The sequence below is a fragment of the Miniopterus natalensis genome, chromosome 2, assembly GCF_054644295.1.
Source record: "Miniopterus natalensis isolate mMinNat1 chromosome 2, mMinNat1.hap1, whole genome shotgun sequence".
NCBI classification, from domain to species: Eukaryota; Metazoa; Chordata; class Mammalia; order Chiroptera; family Miniopteridae; genus Miniopterus; species Miniopterus natalensis.
In genome coordinates this window covers 119,956,073-119,980,679 of record NC_142082.1, presented here as the reverse complement: position 1 = coordinate 119,980,679, position 24,607 = coordinate 119,956,073, and the positions used below count along the sequence as shown (strand labels likewise).

The 24,607-nt window shown below is 36.6% G+C and overlaps 1 protein-coding gene across 4 annotated transcripts in view; it reads left to right on the top strand.

Annotated features, from left to right (window-relative positions):
• Positions 1-24,607, top strand: part of OTOGL (otogelin like) — a 120,770-nt gene that overhangs the window by 24,055 nt on the left and 72,108 nt on the right. For all 4 annotated transcript variants that reach the window (XM_087813873.1, XM_087813871.1, XM_016199465.2 and 1 more), the window contains exons 11-23: positions 3,493-3,599; positions 3,809-3,934; positions 5,150-5,258; positions 6,313-6,359; positions 6,888-7,033; positions 8,215-8,338; positions 8,882-9,059; positions 12,254-12,378; positions 15,081-15,290; positions 17,706-17,871; positions 18,661-18,735; positions 20,965-21,017; positions 22,622-22,784. In XM_087813873.1, the coding sequence (XP_087669999.1) occupies positions 3,493-3,599; positions 3,809-3,934; positions 5,150-5,258; positions 6,313-6,359; positions 6,888-7,033; positions 8,215-8,338; positions 8,882-9,059; positions 12,254-12,378; positions 15,081-15,290; positions 17,706-17,871; positions 18,661-18,735; positions 20,965-21,017; positions 22,622-22,784 (1,629 nt within the window). The remainder of the gene's footprint in view (positions 1-3,492; positions 3,600-3,808; positions 3,935-5,149; positions 5,259-6,312; positions 6,360-6,887; positions 7,034-8,214; positions 8,339-8,881; positions 9,060-12,253; positions 12,379-15,080; positions 15,291-17,705; positions 17,872-18,660; positions 18,736-20,964; positions 21,018-22,621; positions 22,785-24,607) is intronic.

The following is a 24,607-nucleotide window of genomic DNA, read 5'->3' as shown; positions in this document are numbered from 1 at the left end:
TGGGGCCTGTTGGGGAGGCAACCAACTGATGTGTCTTTCTCACACTGATATTTCTCTTTCTCTCTCTCTCCCTCCCACTCTCTCTAAAAAGCAATGGAAACAATATCCTCAGGTGAGGGTTAAAAAAAAAAGAATATCTCATGAAATTTTAATAAATCCCTATTTTTAAAAGAATTTCAAGAAGTGTAAACAATATATGGGAACTTTGTTGTCAAGGACCAAACTAATTTTTGATTGAGTAAAACTACTTAAATGGCATCTTGGGTAGTTTGTTAAGAGATTTAAGTTTATCAAAAGTCAGAACAAAGAGGGAAGGTGAGGTGGTATAAAACTCTTATTCATAGCTACTCTGCTTTAATTAAATGGTGATTATTACAAAAATAATTAATATAATGGTATTTTTCAGGTATTAACATAAGCTTATTTAGGATACTTGTTAATTCTTAGTAGAGTGAAGTTATATCTTTATTTATATGTATAGTCTCTAAATTTTAGGGATTTCTGAACTAACACAGGAGCTTTGAGAGAACTACCCCTACACCTGAATTATCAGGTACTGACCTCTGTATTTTACAACATTCTGTCCCTTACTTGGTTTTATTTTTTTATTCAAGCACTATATTGTTGTTTCTCTGTTTTTTCATTCAGTCCCTTTTTTGAGGATCCCTAAAGGCAGTCCACGGCCCTTATTTAACCATGTATGTGGAATTTAAAATTGTTTTTATTTCTCAGGGTCTCATTCTTGGACCATTCTCCAGTTATCTTTTTATTCATTTGCCTTTATTGTTATCTTTAGCACCCACTTCACAAGTAGACTGAGATGAAGTAGCATTTGGCGGTTCCGAAAGAGTCATTCTCCATTTATTAGTTAAGATATTGTTTGGCTGCTTTAATTGTGAAAGTATATTTCTCTTACATAAAGTCCAAGCTGGGAAGTGGTCCTGGGTTTGTACCATGTGTGTGCTCCCTGAGTTTTCCAGTGACTCAGTGATAGCATTCCTATGTCAGGCCCCAGAGCCCAGGGTATTAATTCTCAATTTCACGACCAAAACTGGCTTATCACTACCATGTCCATGTTTTAGCCCTTAGGGAGGGAGTAAAGGATGTAGAGGGCTGGCAGCTTTTTTAAGGAAGTGACCTGGAAGCCTCATGCACACTCCAATTTGAAACCCTTTGGCCAGAACTTAGGAACACAGCTGCACCTCAAAGCAAGGGCCACTGGGAAATGTTCTCTTTGGCTGGGCCTCAATATGCCCAACAAAAACTGGGAGGTTTTAATACTGAGGAGAAGAAGAGGGAACTAGGGACAAAAGAAGAGTCCCCACTCTCTTTATCTGATATTTCAGCGCTGAGAAATTAACATAGGACATTTTGATATCTTTAGGGTTTGGATTTTGAGACCAAATTGCTTTCTCCAGGACAAATAAAAATAGGATGGAGAAACATCTTTTAATGGTTGAACTTATCTGATACTTGAAGAGATATGTTTGAGGTAGACAGGCCAGATTTCAGGGCAAAGCAGACATATAATACAAAAAGAAAGGCATTATAAATCGAGTAAGTGATAATTGACAGACTGGAAGTGAGAAGCTACCAGAGTTAGCCTTTCATTTCTCTCAGTATATCATCCAGGACTAGACCCATCTACAGTTTTTTTCCCCTAACAGAGAGTCTCTTCATATATATTAGGAGACTGCATCACAAGGACCCTATATCATGAGAATAGAATCATAAATCTGCTGAACTCAAATTAGTTTCCTGCTTGAATTACTATAGTATATTAAATTTGATTCAATACATATTTTCTGAGCATCTGTTCTGAACTGAGCATTGTGTCACACCTTGGAGAAATAAACAATTTAGACAGGGACCCTGTCCTGGGAACTCAGATGCTAATGGGGCACAGAAACGGGTCTCCAGCAATGGCACATGCTCTAAATGCAAAGTGCTGCGATGTGCAGGAGAGAATTGCTCATTTATCAGGGAGTGCCTATGAAGGCTCCACAGAGGAGACGACATCTCAGTTGAAATTTGAAGAATGATACATGTCAGTCGTTGAACTGAAGCCCTGTTTCTGCTTCTGAGAATGATAAACCTACCAGCAACAAAACGTTTTTAGTTCTGCTACAACAAAGTCGATTGATTTAAAGACAGCTGTTCCTTAATGCTCGGTTCTCTTCCTGAAGTTTACATTCCAAAATAGAAAAATAGACTCATTTTCCCTCAGTAAATTGGGATAATAATTTCTTTCTTGCCTGATTATTGTGAGTTTTCATGCGGTGCCATATGTAATGGGCCTAGCACAGATCCTAGAGTAACGTAGACACTTAATAAATGGTAGCTATTTTAATAATGGTTGCACTGGGTTGGAAAACCAATATTCACTTACTTTGTTAACTTTCAAAGCCTCTATTAATTATAGGAAGCAATGAACATATTTGAAGGGAAATCATAAACTTCATGTCTTTCTAGCCATTGAATAATCTTTGCTTACCCTGTTTTTCAGAGACTATTCTTGGCTGGAGGTTTAGGATATTTTCTGAGTTTCTGAAGTTTCTGTGCTCAGCCCCCTTTTCCCTCTAAAGCTCAGTTAATTGGACTAGATAATCTGCCTGCCTCCAATTACAGTAGTACAAGACAGGCGCAATATGAGATGGGTGGTTTTTACAGCAGAGATACTGAAAATGCTAAGCTTCACAAAGTACAACATTCTTAAGGTCATTATCTTGGAAGATATTTAACTATTCAATTTTGAATTTGAATTGGGTTGAAAAACAAGCCTACTACATTACTATAAACCCTGCTTAGTTTATAGGTACCATGCAAATTTGCTTTGGGAATTAGCTGACCTCTTATATTTGTTTGGGGGACCTTCTAAGGTTATTATAAAAAACAATTAGAGATTATTTACTTTTGGTAACTCACTTTAGTAATTTAAACTTGAAAGAATTTAAAAATTTTTTTAAATCTTAAGTTAAATGCTGTTTATTCAGTCTTTCAAAAGTGCTGTAGATTATCAGTATTGGTTTTATTCCAGCACATGGACTATAAAGAACATGGTATCATTGAAATAATTTTTTTATTGGTGCTTTTGTTGTGATGGAATTTTATCTGTTGTAATAGGATTTGTTAAATTCTAAAAGGTCTGGGATGCTTTGTGTGGGAGCCAAAAAATATATACAAGTATTCTGGGAAGAATGCTAGAATTAAAATAGAAATCTTTTTCAGTATAGGGACACACTTTAATCAAAAGAAAAGTGGTCAAATAATTTCAGACTTGGATGAAGACAATTTACATACATCTTTTTAGCTGGGACCCCATGTTCGTTTGTTTTTTTGCATTATTATACGTAATATTTTACGTACATACTGACATCAGTTAGTATTGGAATATTCACCATATACTAAACATTTCTAGAGATCAGGAGCTCAAAGATGTGGATTCTGGCAGTATTTCCAGTGTGACTCTGGCTCTGTCTTTTCACTTTCCAGAACTGATGATGATGATACCTACTGTCGAGCAGCCACCGAGTATGCTAGAGCCTGTTCCCACGCTGGCTACCCTATTCAAGACTGGAGAGATGACTTTCCAGCATGCAGTATGTTTTATCATTTTCTAAGCCCTGTGCACTTTTGCTAATTTTAGGCTTCTTCTAGTATTCAAAACTTCCCCAAGTACTCAAAACTGATGAATGTCAAGGATTTGTTATTGATGCAATAACATTGGTAAACTTGCAAACTTTTTGAAATATTAATCTTTTTGAGGTGAATGAAGTTGACTTACAGCTCCCATGTTTGCCCATTTCAGCTGATAAATGTGATGATAGCTTTGTCCATCGGGACTGTATCAGTTGTTGCCCAACCACCTGCACATTTGAGAAACAATGTCTTGGGAGCGATCTCCACTGTCTTGATGGATGTTACTGCCCAGATGGTAAGTGTTTCATGAAAGAAATTATGTCTCTACTCATGGAAAATAGCATCTTGTGATGTGAGAATCATGGTGCCACATCCTCTCCCAGAATATTAGGGCTGTTGCAATTTTCTGCCCTTGTAGGATTTGGTCCTTGAAGTGACTAGAAGAAAAGGCTGCTTTTCTCTAATACAAGGCTTATTGCTTTGTAAATTTCCCAGGAAATTTGGAATCTAGAGTCCTGACGTTACCCATGGCAAATCTTTTGTTCTCTTGAATATTTAAAAATACTTAATAATTTATGAAAGCAATTTTAGGAAAAAACCCTTCAAATTTTGGCAGTACAGGATTTTAGTCCTGATATAGCTTTAATATTTGAAATTAGAAGTAACATAGCAAGTGATACAGACGGGATTTGTATTTAGGAATGACTCCTATACCAATTGACATTTTTAAATAACACTAAGAATTGACTCAAACTCTTTTATTTTTACAGATTAAAAAAATAGAACCCCAGAGATGTTAAGTGATTTTACCACTGTCATATAGTTAATATGAGTGAGGACTACTTGAAACCAGATCTGTTGACCTCAGTCCATTGTTCTGTTTGTGCTACTGAGTATGATCTTGGACCAGTGCCAGACCTAGCTGTTTGTTACCATTCACTGATGAGACAAGGAGTTTGTACCAGAATATAAATCAATGCACCAAAATATGTCAATGCTTCCTTCATCTAGAAAATCCTACTCAGAAAAAAGGTCAGCTGCGTGAAACAGTGTGCTTAGTAACACAGTTCATTTACATTCTGGTTGCACCGTCTTGCTCATTAGAGAGAAGTAACAAACGCATTTCCACTGTACTTGCCCTTTGAGTAGCACTGCCTGGCTATTTATTATACGTGTGACAATGGTGTAAATCTCCCATTTTGAGATGAAAGAGATTAAACCAAGAATATATTTCCTTAGTTGACTTCATTGTGTGTGGTGAAGCTTGAGTTTCTGATGGCGAGTCATGGGATAAGAAAGTTGAAAATCACTGCAGTAGATAGATACTTACAAGGTAGCTACTGATTGAGATAGAGCAAGGATATATGTAACATCCTTGAAAGTAAAGAAATTTGTATTTCATTATCTAGTGTAAGCAAGTGACTAGTAAAAGTTGGTTAAATTATTATATTCAAAGAATAAAATATTTATGATTTCTTTTGAGAATTTGATATGTATTTTTCTTAAATAGGCCTCATAATGGAAAATGGGACTTGCATCTCCTTGGAAAATTGCCCATGTAGTTTTCATGGATTAGCTTATTCAGTTGGTTCTAGAATTGAACAAGAATGCACTGAATGGTATGTGATCAATGCACAGCCAAATATTTCTGGGTGCCTGGCTAGTTGACAACTTTACATGACATATGTTTAAAAGAATATACTTATTACTGATTTTCTTCCAAAAATTCCAAGACTCAGTTTGTATTTTATTTAAAGGCGGTACAGGGGTGGGGGAACATCTGCACATTCTTTTATAATGTAATTCTTCTCGCTTCCCTTGGTAATGCCATAAAATCTTTACCTATGTTGCATTTTCTTATGATTTTAATCACTAATTTGCACATACTTTTACTCTTAGAATTAATGGTTCTCCTGACCTTTTCTATTGAGTACTTTGGAAAGTGACTCTCCATGTTGCCAGATTTTTGGCCATGATTAGAGACATTTAGAATTTCTTATTAAATTAACTAGGACTATTGTAGGCAAGCGTACTCCCTCCAGTTCAGTCCTAAAAAATAAAATAAAAGATACAAATGTCATCAGGATCCTTCCTCTTGGGTGTCAGTGTACATAACAGAAATGCAATTGGATAACTAACCCTGTTATTAAATACTGATTTGAGTTTCTGCCTTTCAGAGACTGCTTCTGTCCTCCAAAAACGAATCTTTTTTGATGGTAGGAGGCAAAATTTATGTTACATAAGAAGATGTCTTTTTTCTCTTTAATGTCTGATGATCCTCAGAACCAATTTTCTTAATTTGTAGTAGATGAGTTAATTTATGAATCTGAACTCTTTATGTGTATTTCTTTAATGATATAGGCAAATACTTTTTTCGTGTGTCACCTTTTTTAGTTTAAGCAATGAGCGAAGGACATAAAAAAAAGAAGTTCTCTGTTTGATTAGGACTCACTTTGTGTCATCTTTAGTGATTTTCCAGTATGACACACAATAAATAATTTAGCTGCTGGCCAGCACAAATTTATCAGTCAATTGAACTTGTGAAGAGATGTTTTTCAGATGAGATTATTCTGAGCCTATAAACATGATTATTTTGATACAGTAGTCAATACATTGATGCAAACAATACAGTTTCTCTATACCAGGAGATTTATATTTTATCATTTTGTTTAGTGTATGTGTTGGTGGTGTTTGGAACTGCACTGAGCATGACTGTCCAGGTAATCTTTTAAATTGTTTTTTTCCTATTTATTTTATTTTTTCCATCACCATTTATACCCCCTCTGCCCTCTTCCACCTCCACTTCCCCAACCCCCGCAATCAAAAAATGTCTCAGTTTTTTTGAAGTTGAGGATAAAGATAGCACCGATTTTTATGAGGTCATCTCATATATAATGGGAGATGTATTGATCTATAAATCCAGATAGTCAGAGGATAAATGGAAAATTGAATAAATGATAACTCTGAGCAGGTAATTTTGGTAAAAACTTATTAAAACAGTAAAAATATTACAGAACCTAAAATATATGTGAAAGAGCTATCATTTAGTAAACATGAAATTGAATAACATAATTTAGTAAGTTTGTCAAACTAATTAATTTAAAATATTTTAGCTATTCTTTTTGATGCATGATTATTTGCCCTAAGTTGACCTGCTTTTTTGAGAATACATAATTTCTTTCTCTTCCTTTCCTCTCTCTACTCTATTCTGTGTTTTTTGGTTTGTTTGTGTTTGTTTGTTTTGGCAGTTCAATGCTCTGTGGTCGGTGATTCTCATTTTACAACCTTTGATGGTCGACATTATTCGTTTATTGGGATGTGCCAATATATCCTTGTCAAAGGAACTGGAGAAGAGAAATTCACACTTACTTTACAGAAAGCCCACTGTGAGCAGGTAAGAACGTCTCAAAATGACCAGAGAGACGTTCATTGTTTCAACTCAAACTTTATGCCTACGTTAAGAATGGTGGGAAAAGGGGGACATTTGTTATGCTTTCAACAATGAAGATAAATAACAAACAAACAAACAAAATAAAATATTTAAAAAATGATAACATGAATGGACATCGTTATTTTCTTCAAAAATAAGACACCATTGATCTCTAGGACGCATCATTGCCCTGTGTACTACAATGAAAGAAAAAATGGTGATAATTAATCTGTTATACTGTTGATTATATGATGCATCCTGATTTCAAAGATATTAAAATATGAAAACAAATATGTTCTAGATTAAATAATATATATTTAACTGCATTTTCTTTCTTTTAAAATGATATTTGTATGTATAGAGCTTTTCATGCATAATAACACAATGGACCAAGTTTTTGGTTACTTCAAAACCACTATTTTGAAGAAATGATTTTGATAGGATTGGACAGGTTTCATATCATTCTAAATAAATTTAACAAATTTCTTAGCCTGCTGAAACATTTAAGTCTTTTTTTCAAATAAACATATCAAAAATTTATAAATAAAGACAGCTGGATCTTCCCTCTCTCTAAATCAGGTAGTCAAAATTTCACAGAAATCATTAATTTTCTGGTTTTGCTATAATATAAAATGGTTATTTCCAGCAAAAATTTTCTACTACTTTATTGGCTTTATTTTCCAGTTTGATTTTTTCCTTTGCACTGTCAGAGCCTGAATAAGCTCTCTACATAGAATCATAATTTTCTTTGTATTTTCTTTATTGACTTTTAATGTCTAATATATCACTTAAATGAATTTAGAGAGGTACTTTAACTATGGCTATGGAAAACAATTATTGGAACTTAATTGAAACCATTATTTAATGTTCTATGTAAAAATATATATATGGTATATGTAATGCACTATAGAAAGACATATTTTATTAGTAATGGGGCTGCATAAGATGGACCGTGCAGTGATTGCTTTATTGTATCACTTGCGCTGAAGCCCTCCGTGTGCCAGCAGCTCTTACCGGTGCGCACTCCTCCTTCCTTCGCTCCCCTCACCCCCTAACCTTCTCCCATTTTCCTCTTTCGCTGTCCGTCTCTTTCCATGCTCTGTATCCCTCTCATAGCTTTAACTGATGATTTGATTTTTACGTAGAACCTTGGCTTGGTCTGCCTTCAGTCTATAACTCTAATTCTGGACGATGATTTTAATAAACAAGTGACCCTTAGCCGAGGAGGACAGATCGTCACCAGCCCTAACCAAGGCTTCAGCCTGACCGGTAAGAAGCAGCGTTAACAGAGCGCTTCCCTGGCATTGAAGCGCGACACCCACACCGCCACAGCCTCAGGGGAGGCTTCTCCCGCTGGCTGCCCAGCTAACGTTTGAGTGTCTATGTTTTGCCAGAGCCTCAGTTACACGCAGTAGAGACCACCGTGTTTATGGGACCTAGTGTTTACCTCAAGTGGCCTAGAGTTTGGGGACACACACACACACACACGTTGAGGGAGATAGACCAGATTTCAAATGTCTGAGGACTGTCCACCTGCCATGAGCTGTTGGACAACTGAAACTACATGTGGACCTGACAATCTATTAAAAATATCTGCTGACGATCCAGAAAGAAGCAATAGAAGGGAAATGGGGAAAAAGAAGGCAGACACAAGGTGGCAAACACTGGCCCTGGAGCACAGGGGCAGGAGCTGGGAACCTGCCTCCCCCACATCCCAGTCTCTTGGAGGAAGGGCCCTGGCCTTGTATGCTAGCATTTCAGAACACTGCCTACCAGTCTCAAAGATGATTTATGTATGTTCTTTTCCTGCAGGAATTGTTGAAATTCAAACTCTGTCATCCTTATTTATTCTTCTAAAAACCACATTTGGTTTAAAGATTCTGTTTGCTATAGATGGGGAAAGAATTTATATTCAGCTCACCAGTACATGGAAAAGAAGAACGCTAGGTCTATGTGGCACTTTTAATGGCAATATAAGGGATGATTTTCTGTAAGTATGATTTCTCTGTAGCTAACATGATTTAATAACTAGTAATTTAGGGGATAGAGATTCTTTCATTAAAGATGTTTACTTAACTAATAATATGGCTTAGTCATCTCTGTTCCAAGAGCTTCACATGGATCACCATATATTTAAATTTTGTAGCAATCCACAGATTAGCATTTCTGTTTTATTGATAAGAAAACCAAATGAGGCCAAAAAGTGTCAAATAAATAGCTCAAAGTCACTTAGCTCAAATAGAGTGGAGCTGGGCTTTGAATTTAGATAGCATGACTCAGAGCCTGTGGGTTAACCCACAGAATAACTACCTGTTATACCCTTCCCACCACCTATCAAGCTTAACAATATTTTAAAAAATATTAATATCATTTTGTATTAACAATAGTAAATCATACTTTAAGAATATTGAAATCCTTTAGTATGAATGATACCTCTAAAGCAGCATTTTGGCACCTTAGTTGGATTTTGTGGTAGTTGGTGTTTAATCAGAAGAAAAGCAATAAAATACATCTGTACCCCTTGTATTCACAAGGCACTGCTACCTACATGTGAAGAGACACAGTATATAATTTAATGTAGATGCTTTGAGCATTCATGCTAAGTGTGGTGGGGCAATTGAAGTAGTATGATAGGGTTCCCATCCTCAAGGAGCCTGTATTGCAGATTGGGAGGTGATAACAGCCTTTAAGAAATAATTAGTTCTAGGCAAGGTGTTAATCAACAATACATACATAAATACTGAGGTAATTTCAAAGAGTTAAGTGTTGAGTTGTGTCGTCATGGCTAGAAGCCCAGCAGGAATTTTGAGTAGGTGAGTGTGGGGTGGGTAGGCAGGGAATGTTTTATGGAGAAGTCATTCTTCAAATACCATTTAAAAAAAACAATTCTGTGTATTCCTCCTGCTTGGGGTTCTTTCTGCCTCCTAATCTTTCTCATGAGCTCTTATTTTATAGTTCAACTCAACTCAGACATTTGCTTCAAAAAGTGGGTTCATGTCACACCAGACAAAGTTAATTTTGATTCTGTTATTATGAAAATTTGTCATTTATCTTTCTGGTTTTTATTTAAAACTGTGAGGTCGTTGAGATTAAGAATCACATCCTCGACCCTTGTACTCTTGGGAACTAGTGTAGAATATTATATGCAGTAGCTAGTTGAACTGAATAGAGGTAGGACTTCTAATGGGGCACCAAGAAGAGAATTAAAATGGGAAAGGAGAACTGGCATTTAAATATTTAAATTTCAAATGAAAATTCCTATCTTGTCTCTGTGTGATTAATTATTTTTAGGTTATTTAGATTTTTTATTTGTTTCATTATTTGTAGGTCAGAATATTGATATCTTTATATATATATCTTCTGTTTCACAAGTGATATTTTAAGTAGCTTAGCTAAGATGTGCAGAAAAGATGTTAAGCCTCTTTGTCTTCTTTGTTTATCAGAATGGGTTAGCAGTCAGTGTTTAGCAGATGGCGGATCTGTCTCCCTCCTCCTAAGGCACCAGTCTCCTCTATGTTTAAACATTCAGGCGTGATAACAGTGCAGGATAATATTTCAGAGTTAGAGATAACATTCTAACATTGTTTGGCTTTCCAAGCATAAGCAGTTAAAATCCTTTACTTCACAAATGTTAATGAGAATCTGCAAATATAGTGGAATGGAAAATATTAATTACTTGGACTCTTATTTTGCATGCCTTGTTATAGTAAGTTATGGTGAGCCGAAAGGTTATTTTATAAAATGAAATGCAGTAAGAAAAAAGAAAAAAGGGTCTACAGTGTAATTCCTAATTATTTATTATATTTATTGTTTTAAGTGAACTCAATGAGATAAGAGAGCCAAGCTCTGAGTCAGTTCCCCCTGGGAACTCTGACTACACCCATCACCTTGACCTATTCTATTGTCTTTTGGAGGAATGAAGAGGGAGGAAAGGCAAGAATGGGAAGATCTAGTGCAAGTCATACCATTTCTTTGGGTTTCAGTGTTCTCATTTGGACAAAATGAGATTTGGATTAGGTGTTTGTTATAATGCTTTACAATTTCAGAATGATTTAATTTTGAGGAATAGGAAAAGAAAGGAAAAGGGGGAAGGGTGGGGACAGGGATGGGCACTGTGGAATGACTGGGGCAGCTCCTTTTTTTCTCCTTTCTCATTGTGGTGAGAAGCTTAATATAGTTAATGATGTCTGAGCTTAATAATAACCAAGGCAGTTAATTTATTAGGAAACTATAGAGAGCCAAGATAAAGCCCCTCTACCATTTAGCCATGTTGTAGCAACTGATGCAGTTAGAACTTGAGTTAGTCAAGTTCTGCTTAGTCAAAGCTCCCTAAAGGAAACTCTGTCTAATCTGATTCCCTGAGCAGTTGTGACAGTGGCTGGCAATAGTGTCCAATACTAAATATTAGCTGATGAGTTAATAAATCTTGATGGCTGCTGGAGGGGCATTTTAGTGTTTTGTTATTAAACATTGTTGTGGTTTATCAGCCTGACTGCAGAAAGGTAGATGTTTCTCTTCCATTTTGGTTTGCTGAGGGGAATTGAAGAAATGAGCAAACTTGCATGCAGGGTGCCTTTTATACCATTTTTCCTCAATTTTCATTTGGTTTGTTTGCGCAACGTCATGATGGAACCTAGTATTTCAGGCATTTCAGGCCTCATATGGAAATTGAAATATCGAACCAGAATTATAGACTATTTATTCTTTAGAACATTTGTATTTTCTCTGAAAAGAACCATGTGAACTACCCATCTCTTTGTCTTTCCATACACTCTAAACCTCCCACACATTAACATTTTGGTTATGTGATGTTTCGTTAAATCAGTGAGAACTGGATTTGAATCTTGGCTACTTGACTGTGACACTTATCAGCTGAGTGAATGTTAATAGTTATCTGAGCTTCTGCTTTGCTTTCTTTCTAAAGGGGGATAATGGCTTTTATTCCCCCATGAAGCTGAGATGATTATTAAATAAAAACCATTTATGTCCAAACTTGACACCTTGTAAAGTTTTAATAACAGTAAGTTAATACCACATATATTTTAAAAAATAATAGAACATTTTAAGTTCTAAAAAGATTTCTTTATAAATTAAAAAATAGCATTCTTTTTGTTCACTATTTAAAGACTATGAACAAAAGAAATGAATGGGAGAGACTAAGATGAATATTACCTTTGCTTCTAGTTCTCCGTCAGGCATGATAGAAGGCACACCACAACTTCATGCGAATGCCTGGAGAGTTTCCTCCACTTGTTTTGCACCTGTTCATGTTCCTATGGTGGACCCCTGTAACATTAATCAACAAAACAGTAAGTCCTTCTTTCAACTTGTGAACTTAGGGGAATAAATAGCAATTTTAAGAGTGATTTTAAATTCTGATTTTTTTCATTAGGATAATATCTATGCCATTCCTTGTGTATTTTTGTTTAATATTATGCCTTTACATATGTTTCTTTATGTAATGTAGGTTATTTTAAAAAAGAACTCCACAAAATAACTATTTTATTTACTACTTTGCATGCATACATTTATTTACTTTGAGTATTTAGAAATCTCCCAATTCTTCCCAAATGTGAGCTAGCATTTTAGAGCATTCAGAATATTTAAATGCTTAAGAAAAAAAATCTCTGGAAAATCTCTAATAATGCTGTTATAGTCTTAGGATATTTGACTTCAGTTCCATAGTATGACAGCTCATGCGGATTCTCCTGTCTATTCTATCACATTACGAGTTCCTACTCACAGATTTTATTATGGTTTCATAAGTAGGAAGTCAGTGATCCAAGGAAGCTTTGTGCCATCAAGCGTGCAAAAATTTGAGATGGTCATGCTCCAGGTTTGCAATTTGCAGTGACAGCACAACTCACACGCCAAGAGTTTTTGGCTGTATTTTTTTTTTTTTTTTTTGCTAAAGTCACAAAAAACCATGTAAACAGCTATTTCACTGCTTAATTAAAAAAAGACATATTATTATTTTCATAAAATCACTGTGAAAAAAAGTGTGCATGCTTAAATAGATTCAATCTTTAAAAATTTGTTTCTTTAATTATTTTGGCTAGTTTACTGTTTTTGTTTGGTTTTTAAAAATTCATTATTAATATTGGTTGAGTACCCAGGAGAAGCCATTATGATTTCTGGATTTTGTAGGGGTTGTTTGGTAGGATTCTGTTGATTGTTATACGGTCCTTGTTATTAACTTATAGTTTGAGTGTACTAGAAAAAAACGAGATAATGCTGCTTTTAGTGCTGTCATGTCATCTAAGCCAACTTCCAAACTTGAAGGAGATTGTTCATCTCTTTGGTCATTTCTCCTATCTATAATAATAAAACTACACTAAAGCCTTTTGGTCTTTCTGGTTGAATACTTTCATCTCCCATTTAACAGCACTTTCCCCCATTTTGTGTTTAACTTTCTATTAATAGGTCTACTCCTTCTTCAATTAGTTTTGTTCAGCTTGTTTCTAACTTTCTCAGTTCCCTCCTTGATACTGCAGCAACTTTATTTTTAATTATTTTAATAACATGTAAAAGTTGGAGTAGAGTACAATTGATAAATTCAGTTTTCCTTTTCTTTACCTCTTCTATTACATACCATTTTGTTATATACTTTTAGGACTTTTATCACTATATCTCACATCTTCTCTGATATATAGTTTAGATATTATCCTCTCCACCTTTGCCATGAACTATTAAAAAAAAGCAAATAGGTAAATTCAGAAAAATCCCCAAAGAAAGGAAAATAAATGGCTAAAAATCAATAACTCTGACATGGATTCTGAAGGATATTTTTTCACAAGGATCTTGTTGAGTCACCCTTTTACTTAATGTCATTAGAAATATTTTTAAATCTGCAAATCCTTAGGGCACACAACAAAAGTCTTATTGACGTATTGCTTTGTTTTGGAACTTCTGGGGATGGGGAGTATGCATGCCAACAGCATGTTGTTAGAGTTTAAGTCATTTGTTTTCACATACATAGTCATAGCAATGCAAAAATATAATACTCAGATGACTACCATGCATTACCTTCCCAATAATAAACTATTTAAAAAACTCAACAAAATAAGTTTAGTATATTTCATTAGTTTGAAAACATTCTGATCTCTGGCAGCTCATCTGGTCTCTCAAAGACAATGACATCTCAAAGATTGATTAATTTTAGCTGTGAGGAAATCAGTGCAACCTGGGTTCACTACATCAAGGAATCATGTAGCCTTTCTTCAGAAAGGTGGGATCTAGATTGTTTGGTCAAACTTGGTTATACCCATAAAGTATTCTATCTGATCAGTCATTCTCAAGTGAAAAGTCAACAAATTTTAAGAAGTAATTACACAGGCTTCCTCCTCACCCAAAAGGCCTGGCAGTTATATCTCATGGCCTTTACCATATGTTCCAATCCCTACTTTATATTCATTACTTATTTATTCATGCATCCATAGATTAATTTATCCAACACTGTGCCCTATGCAGACATTATGTGCAATGACTTTGTGGCATCTGCCACATTACCATTCACCTCAGAGACTCTATTGGAATGAGATGATTCCCAAACTTTCCTGGATAATTATATATTCCAGGGAGTTGCCATAACATCCGCAACATGGCACCAATTTTATTGTGGATGGATGTCTGGAGATAAGCCTCCCACTGCTCACCAATTCTTTATAGTAGAGTTGGGGTGATTTCCTAAGATGATTCTCAGGCAATGGGGTGGTTGAGGCTAGCAGCCCTTCTGCTACTCATGTTGTTCAGGTAAAACAGAACTTTCTCCCCCTAAATTATTACTGAATTTAGTGCTGTCACTAATATTACCAAAAACAAAACAAAACCAAAACAACAACAACAAAACACACAAAAAATGTAAGCTAAAAATACTGGCTCTTATTAAAAGTAATGTGCAATACAGTGTATTTCTAGGAAAACAAGAATCCTGGCTAGTTCTGGAACGTGATACTTAAGGTTAAGATCCCAACTGGTAAACGAGGTGCTGATGGGGCTCTTTGTCTGTTAGTTGCATACGCAGCACACTGTGATGTCATCCACCAAGAACTCTTTGCTCCTTGCCACTTCTACATTAGCCCCGGGCTGTACTATCAGCTGTGCCGCCACGATGCGTGCAAGTGTGGAAGCCTCTGCCTGTGCAATGCGCTCGCCCACTACGCCTACCTCTGTGGCCAGCGTGGCGTTACCGTTGATTTCAGGGCTCACATTTCATTCTGCGGTGAGTATGACGGCAATAGCACACATAAAAACGATCACATAACGCTTTAGAGATTTTTTGCACTGGTAATTACTGCTTTCACTATTTTAAAGTGGACAGTTAATATCCCTTAAGATATTTGAAATATTATTATCATGTACAAGCTTAAAAAAAATGAAGTACCTTGTTTCTTAAAATTGAAGATGTGTTGGTTAAGATCAATAATTTTTGTCTATTTTTTGATATAAACACACTTAGATTATTTGAAATACGTAATAGAAATGTCATATCTAAATATAGGAAAGCATTATGTGTTCTAGTGACGCAGCTGATTTGTAATTAGACAGGCAAGCTATGCAACAGCCAACTATCGTCTCAAGTTCCTGGGGCTCTAGTCCTCATGGTTATGGTGTCTGCTGTTCTCATTCACGGTAGATTGTTTCCTTTTCTATTTGTTCTATAATATTTTTCTGAGCTAATCTTTGTTAGGGCTCTGCCTCCCTCTACTAGAATCCTTTGGATTTCAAGAATATCATTTCCTCCACCTCTCCAGCCCCACAGTGGTTTCACAAAGCTTTTTCCTGTCACTCCAAAGGGCTTATTGGCCAGTGTTGATGTTATTTTCCTAGCTTGGGCTTTCTAAGAATGATAGTGTAAATATGCAAGTAATGTAAATTCATATAACACACCTGTGCAGGATGTATATATGGGATTTTTATTTTTCAGAAGAGACTTTTTTTCATCACAGACACCCATAGAATTACAGCTGCTTTCCTAGCATCTTCCTGTATTAAGAGTAGATTTCAAGTCCAGGAGTTGGCAAACTACACCCTTGGGCTTCCTGTGTTTTTGTAAATAAAGTTTCTTGCCCATTTGTTTACACATTGTCTGTGGCTGCTTTTGAGCTACAGGGGCAGGGTTGAGTAATTGTGACAGAGACTGTATGTCCTGAAAAATGGAAACTATTTACAGTTTGGCCCTTTACAGAAAGTTTGCTGGCTCTGCTGTAGTCCATCCTTGCAAATGAGGATGGAGTGATTTTGAGAGTCCAAGTAAAAGGTCTCCCAATTCCTTGCCCCAGAAAGGATTAGTTTCATTTTCTATTCCCACATAGAGCTCAATCCAATAGATTGATCCTCCTGTCTGCCACTCAAATTTCTGGATATTATTTCCCTCTTCACTTCTGGCATCAAGGGATGTTACTCATCCCTTCATCCTCCGGCCTCCCCCCCCCCCATTTTTTTCTCACAAGATCAATGATATATTTAACATAATTTCAATTATGTTTTATCCAGCATTTTCTGGGTGTTTGTTTTTTAGGTTATTTTAGTTTGCCTACTCTAATCAGTTCAGTTTGGTCTAGAGAAAAATTGGAAGGGTTTAGAAAAAATTATAAACATGATTAAGAAGGCAAAAAATAAGAGCTATAAATATGAATCAATAAAGTCAAGTTTTGTTTTATTTGTAGAAGGCTAAAAGTTTACTTAGGTAATGCTGAAATAATGCCATGAAGAAGACGATGTCAGCAGAGCAGTCAATATGTTATCAGAGAATTGTGTGGATGGCCTTTCTCCTTTGCTAGTGAGAGTGGGGTTCTTAAGGCACCACTGGAATAAGCATTTCTGGAGGTCCCCCACAAGAGTATGAGATGTGGTAGGAAGCTTTATTTGTGTGGAATTACATTCCTCGGTTTGCAAAGTCCCATTTCCCTTAGCAGAGCTGAAAGCAAAGCCAGTGTCCAGAGTTCCTATTCCATTGTGGAGCTGGGTCCAGTGTAACATCAGGCTGGTTCCAGTCCATCAGGCCATGTGTGTGGGGTCCACATGGCCATGAGCAAATGCAGGAGGGTGAGAGCACACCCCCTGCAACAAGAGCCCAAGAGAGCAAGAGAAGGAATTCCTTTGTTCAAGAGCTTATGTATTTCAGATTTTGTGCCCTTGTAGTGGCCATGCTCAACTTGGCCGATGACTTGCTCCCAGGTATGACTGACAGGTAACCATTTTCTCTACGTCACCCAAACCTCACTGGGCATGCCTATAATATTCAGCCTTCCCTTTGTTTCCTTTCTAGTCATTAGCAACTGGGTTAATTATAGATACCAAATAGATTTGAAATGCAAGGACAGGAATTTTATTCAGACATATAAAATAAAATACCTTAGTTTAAAAACTATGGCACAGGCAATTAAAGAATGTTATAGAATGTCTCACTCAAAAATATTTCAAAGTAGAAATTTTATTTTTCTGTTCTACTTCTATCGAGGCAAAGATTGTAGTTAATTCATTCATTTATGTTACAGGCTTCTGTAATATTCTAGGTTCATTGATGCCCGGTATCTTTTTTTTCGTGATTTACACCTACCATAGACCTATAGTTGAACACAAAATGCTTCCCTGCTCTGTGGCAATCTCTCTCAGCTGAGCCCTCTGTCCTCAGGGGTGGTGTGCCAGGAGGGGATGCTGTACCATCACTGCTCCGCCTTCTGCCGCCGCTCCTGCATCTCTCTCTCCTCCCCCGAGCAGTGCAACGACGACTGCGCGGAGGGCTGCAACTGCCCCGAGGGCAAATACTATGAAGACACACTTCACTTCTGTGTGCCCATGTAAGTCTCAGGAATGGGTTGACAGCATCCAGTGTCTATCTCCTTTTTTCTCTTACAGGCTAAATAGGCCTTCATGCTGTTTCTTTCTTAATCTAACTGACTCAGCACCATTCATTGGGAAAAATAATTTTCTCCCCTATTGAACAGCGACTTTTTCCATAAAGCAAGTGTGCATATATGCAAAGATCTGCTTGTGAGTCATTTCTTTAATATTTCCTAATGTCTTTACCTTATTTATATATATTTAGCCCTGTACTTGTTTACAAATAGCTACAGAAAGAGCTAAGGAATCTGATGGTTAATCCTGGAGTGTATTCTCCTCATTTTTATCATATCAAAGTTAATGACAAGGTTTATGTTTCCCTGTCATGTGGGAACCTTCAGTAGCAGCATTGCAGTGCCTGTCAGCACTCAGAAATGTCTGCAATCTCATGTGAGATAAAGGCTTCTGTCTTATATGAGGGTTAAATGATGTGTCAGTTATGTTTCTCTCACGGGCATCCAGGGACTTTTTGTGACTAACCCAACACAATCTGCATTGTGACTAAAACAATACAGACTTTTTATTTTAGAAAACAAAATCTAAAGCTACACAAAACCTCATATTTAAATGATTTCTGCTATTTGCATGACTTAATTGCATGTAGTCTCCTAGAGTGATGCCATCTTTAGAATGTGCCTTTAAATTACCAATACAGTGCATGGGGTCTACTTGAAGTTTTGTGTTTTCTAAAATCTATCTGTATATATCCTATTTTACTAATTTAACTTTTTTTTTCTTTCTTACAGATTTCACTGCCGGTGTCATTATAGGGGCAGCGTTTATCAACCTGGAGAGCTTATTCCAACACCCTCAGGCTTATGGTAGATTTCAATGATGGTGACTGTACTTGATGAATAACATGTACTGATATAATTTCTTAACACAAACCATAAATTGAAATATGATTACTGTAATTTAAAAATGCAGATAACCCTAACATAACCTTTAAAATCGTGTAATATATATTTCGTTGCAACATGGAATGCCTAAGGCTTGTACTCATAACTGCAGAGAAGAGCGGGATTGAAGTGCCATGCAGCGGAATGGAAGCCCTTTGATCAGTTTGGTTTTTTAGATGGAAGTTAGGAGTGAGGTGGGTGTTCAAATAATGCAAGTTACGGAGGGGTTTTTGTTTTGTGGTTTACCCACCGGCTTAAAAATAGCAATTCCAAAATGGATTTAACCACGTCATATGCTGGAGTCAGTGTACCACCTCCCTAGGAACATTGATCCTGGTGAGATAACACTTATTATTAGGATGGCACAACACTTATTATTAGGATGGCACTCACTGGGGTTGTCGCCTGTCTGTTAAAAATGCAAACACATCCATACAGCAGTTTACATTGATCTACATCCAATTCCTAATGTTCCTCTTTTAGTTCCACCAGAGGTATCAACAGATGATAATAGACCATAGATAATAATAAAAACAATGATAATAATAATGATATCTCACCATTACTAGGTACCTTTTGTAGCCCTGGCACCATTCTGCTTTATATCTATTATTAAAAACGCTCATCACTATAACCCTAAAAGATAAGTACTGTTGGTATGTCCCCAGTTTACAGGTGATAAAATGAGGCACAGGCAGTTAAGCAACTTGGTAACGAAGCCAAGATTCAAGCCCAGGCAATGTGGCTCTGGGGTGATTGTTCTGTTTCCTACTTTGCTCAGCAGCATATTTAATATTCATGGCAGTATACTGTTTATGCTCAATTTACCTTTACTGTTATCTCCATTTCCCTTCCTTCCATCCTTCAATCAAGATACAAAGGCAACCAGCTCTTAGATCTTTTTCTAGTAGGTTGTACTACTAGCCAACCTAAACCAGTTTCCTAAACCAGAAATCTTGGGAGTCATTTTTTAGACTCTTTCTTCCTGCTCAACACCCCTAGCTAATAAACCCCCAATGACTGTGGATTTTATTTTCTGCAAATAGTTGAAATCCCCCTCCTTTCTACTGCCACCGCCAATGTCTCTTACTGTCTCTTCTCTGGACTTCCTGTCTCTACCTGGTCTTCTTACCTCTAGTCTTGTTTTTTTCATTTTGCTAATGGGTTATATCTCTCTTGAATTTAACATAATTGAATTTATTTTAGTAATAGCAAAAAAATGAAGGAATCATTCTTCCTCAATGAGAAAAAAAAATCCCATTCGTGTAGCAACCTCATTTGCCATTCCTCCCACAAATGTCCCAGAATGAGTATGATATAGAAAAGCTGGCTCTGTGATCTGAGACCTATCTCTGCCATTCACAGTGTGAGGGAATCACACCTCTGAGTGTCATCCTAGTGTTAGATGACATATTAGCATAATTTTCGCATGACATGGCCCTTATATATTAGCTTCATCTAGGCTCCGACCTAGAACACATGATCTGGTCCAAAGCTGGAGGAAAAGCTGCTGATGTTGGAGTTACTGAGAAATGGTGTGTTGTTCCCCATCACAATAGCTTCTTTAAGGAACTTCAGGATTAATTTGGCCTGTATTAGGTTTTTGTCTTATGCCCTGACTTTAGGACTTAAGTTGCAAGGAAGATGCGGCTTCATTCTGTCTTCAGTGCTGCTGCCAGAATGATGAATTCGCACCAAGCATGTCACTTCTCTGGTTACGGTCAATCGTTCACCTCAGACGCTGCTAGCATCTGATAGCAGCTGGCCTTTGCCTCTTTGCCACCTGCATCTCCTGTCACTTCCCGCATTGCACCTTGTTACATGGAACACTACTCTACCTCTGTGCAGCCCTGCCCTACGTTTCCACTGGGTACTATAGCCTTCCTACTTGAGTAAAGGCTATGAATTTTGGTCTTTGTATCCCCCATGCTTATCACACAGTGCCTCATACATATAAGTGTTTGATTAAAATGTGAACTGAAATAGCTCTCTCCAGATTGGACCTAAGCCAATAACTTATTTGTAAAAACATTCTATGGGCAAAAGTAACATTTGTATATATATTTAATCAACTCTTACCCATTATATTGTTTTTTGAAATACAGAAAAAAACCCAGATTTGGATTTATAATATTTGTTTACTTTTACTAGCCAGTGTTCAAATGGGACTGTGAAATGTGATGAGCCAGCACCACCCTCTACTGGTAAGATCTAGATAAGGTATTTTCCGTACGAGATTTGGCTCTAGTACTTCCCTTACTTTTCCGGGAGAAGTCTTTAATCCATCACCCCCTCTTACCAATGTGCATGAATATAGCCTTGGGAATGTTCGTCAACATGGTGCTCCAGTGCTTCTTAACTTTTTTCACCTTGGAAATTATAATATTTGTAGGGCAGTCTGGCCTGAACATGCAAGGCTGCTTAAGGGCAGAGGTTATCAACCCAGGGGTGCTGCCTAGATTCTGCCTACCCCAGAACCAACCCAGGCGCCCCAAAGGCTTTAGGGACATGTATTTTGGCACCTGTTGTAACCCACTTGTGCAACAGAAGTTGTGAAACTACTATAGACCAACGTTTCTCAGATATTTACATGCACCCAATCACCCAGGGATCTTGTTAAAATGCCAGTTCTGATCCAGCAGATCTGGGGTGATGCTTGAGATTCTACATTTCTGGCAAAGGTCAAGGTATGCCATTGCCACTGGCTCCTGGGTTATATTATGAGTAACAAGGCTCTAGGACTAGCAGCTATCACTTTTAAAATGGCATGTAAAATGTTATCAACTGTTATGTCTCTTTAGAATGTTATTTTACCATTGTATATCTTTCGTGAACATCCTATATATTAGGGGGATGCTATATTATTTATTTTCACCATAGAAAAAGCCTCAAATTTTTAGCCACTGTGGAGAAATTCTAGGCAAATAAACAACAAAACCACTTTCATTGATTTTAATGGACAGGAAGAGTGTAGGCCGTTAACACTAATTGTGAGCTATTGCTTTGTTATTTATGTGCACCATCATGTGTATATTATTATGAATTAGCTTTGAACTATATGCCCTGGATTTACTTTAGAAGGATTCAGCCTTTCTAGAGCTTCTTTTAGATTACATTCGTGGACCACACACATATTCAGTAGCTTCTGGGCTGTCTCTGCCTTGCCCCATTTGCTTCAAGGTGACTCAGAGTTAAAGAAGGGGGAATGCAGGTACCCAGATTTCTTATGGAGGAATCCCACAAGATTTGATCCTTTTGGCTCCAAATAAAGGACCTTATTTAATACCTCTGAGCCCAAAAGCTTTCTGGAGGAATTTGAACTTCCTAGCTTACCTGTAATTATGTCCACTTCTGTTCTTCCACAGTAGAGTGAGGACTGATGTCAGCAATGACTCAGAGGTGAAGCAAGGTGTAAAAGTATCACGCTTTTGTTGTTACACACAGATTTGTACAGTTTAAATATACTAATTTTTATTCATCAAAAGTTGAGGATCTATGTTTGGATTAATCAGAATACCCTCAGAAAAGTATATACTAGTTGTATAGTTATTGCATTATGGCAGGAAGCTAAGGTTTTCAAACTCAAAATAGGTTTTGGAAATTTAGGTGTTTTTATAAAGGGAATCCGGCTAGAGAATGTTTGTAAGCTCATCAACTAGACATCACAGAGTAAGAGAATGATCTAATAATAACTAGTAAAATATCCTATGGTGACTTGTGTTTTGATACAAATGCACTTGAATATGATTATCCATCTATGGAGTGAATACAAACTTAAAGGTATTTTATCTGTGTCTTGTCCTTGAAGTTCGTACGTGCCCTGAGGGAAAAGTATATTTCGACTGTAGGTTTCCTAATCCTGAATTACCAGCTGGTGGTGTAAATTGTGAGATTACATGTGCAAACCTGGCCATGAACTTCACTTGCGCCCCATCCTCACCTTGCATAAGTGGCTGTGTTTGTGCTCCAGGGTAAGCCTCTTTTTCTTGATAATACAGAACATTCAGGATTTAATAAACACAAAAGCACTTAAAAACATTATTTACAGAAATAGCTAAAATTATTGCTCTAGTTGACTGGTGGTTGACTAGTTGGTAACTAGAAGACTATTGTAATCATTGTTTTGTGTTCATGTAACATATCACATATGTTATCTGTGAGATAGTATGCATCACATATTAATATAACATGATTAAATAATGTCACACCTGTTAAGTGTGCAATATTATTCAGGTACTACAATATTAAAGCATTAATGCAATGTTAATTAATTACTATAGTATTAAAGTAATGCAGTATCATTAAAGTAATACAGTGAATTGATGAGATAATTCATTTTGGGATGGACTTAACATTTATTCCCTCATTCAACTGCAATTTTGGGAAAGTGATAGTGAACCACTCTTCATTGACTACACTTTAGTGCATGTCTTTTGTATATATGTTGTGCTGTTACTGTTGATATTGTTACGGAGATACCAACTTTATCAAATGGATGTTATAGGAAACAGTGTGTTGAGTCTATATAGGGCACTGGATAAGAGTGGGAGCTCTGGTTCAGACACACTGGAGTTCAAATCCCAGCACTGCTGATGTTAGCTGAGTGATTTTCTGCAAGTTTCCTTAAAGTCTCAATTGGGCCTTGTGAGATGTAGTGTGTGGGTGTGTGTGTGTGCACTCAATAAATATGGGTCACTATTTTATGGAAGTATAATCTACTCTTTGTAAATTTCCTTTAATAGCAGGAATGTGTAGTACATATGAAAGCAAATACAAAATGGGGGGGCTATTTTTTAGCTTTCTGGCAGGTGGACTTACAATATGGCCTCACTGGCACTTTCTCTTCTGATAATGAATACAAGCAGTGCTCAGAGGGAGGGCCACCTAAGGCAAATAGGTCACCCATTCTTCCTCAGTGAGCATATTCACACAAAGGGATCCCTGGGCTCAGTTCATATAAACCATGAGCAAAGAAGAGAGAGGTTTTGTGGTCTGTTTCCCAGGGGAGTAGAATTTATCTAAATGGTCCCCACCTAGAATAGGTTGAAAAGCCAAGTGACTTGGGTCTGTACCAATCTCTTTAGAAGGAAGGACACAGGTGGAGGCTGAAAGAACAAGCCCATGCATGGGAAAATAAAGGCAGGTAGAAATCAGGCCATGGAGTCGATTAGCAAGGAAGAGATTTTGGTAAAAAGAACAAGGAAAATAAAGCCTTTATTATGATAAAATAATTGAGACCTACATCATTGCTTATTTATTTGATTTGATTATGATTATTGCAAATGCATGGCTGATTAGATAAAGGTACATCCTAATTTTGTTTCATATACTTGTGGTTGATGCTATTATTTTAAAAAATATCTATTTGCTGTCACTTTTTGACTTTCAGTTCAACAAGGATTTATTAACTTACTGGTCAAATCTCATTACAAAAACTTAAAGAAATGTATTAAATAAATATAGTTGGAATTGACTAAGAGGCCTCTGACTGATTTGGAAATAATTTTGTTATTCAGAACTTTCTATTATAAAGTTGTTTATGGTAATATGATTTGGATTGTCTTCCATGTGACCTTAGTTGGCTTATTTTAGGACAATAAGCCTGTAACTTGTTTTCATGAGCCTCTTGATAGTGCCAGCAATTCATTGACTATAAAAGGACTACATGCCTTAGTTTAGAAGACACTGTGGATTAAAGAAATGCAAAGTAATGTAGTAGAAAGTCAGATAGAATTGGGTTGGAATACTGAGGAGAACTGGGTCCTCCTTATTAACCGAAGTATGTTGGAGCAAG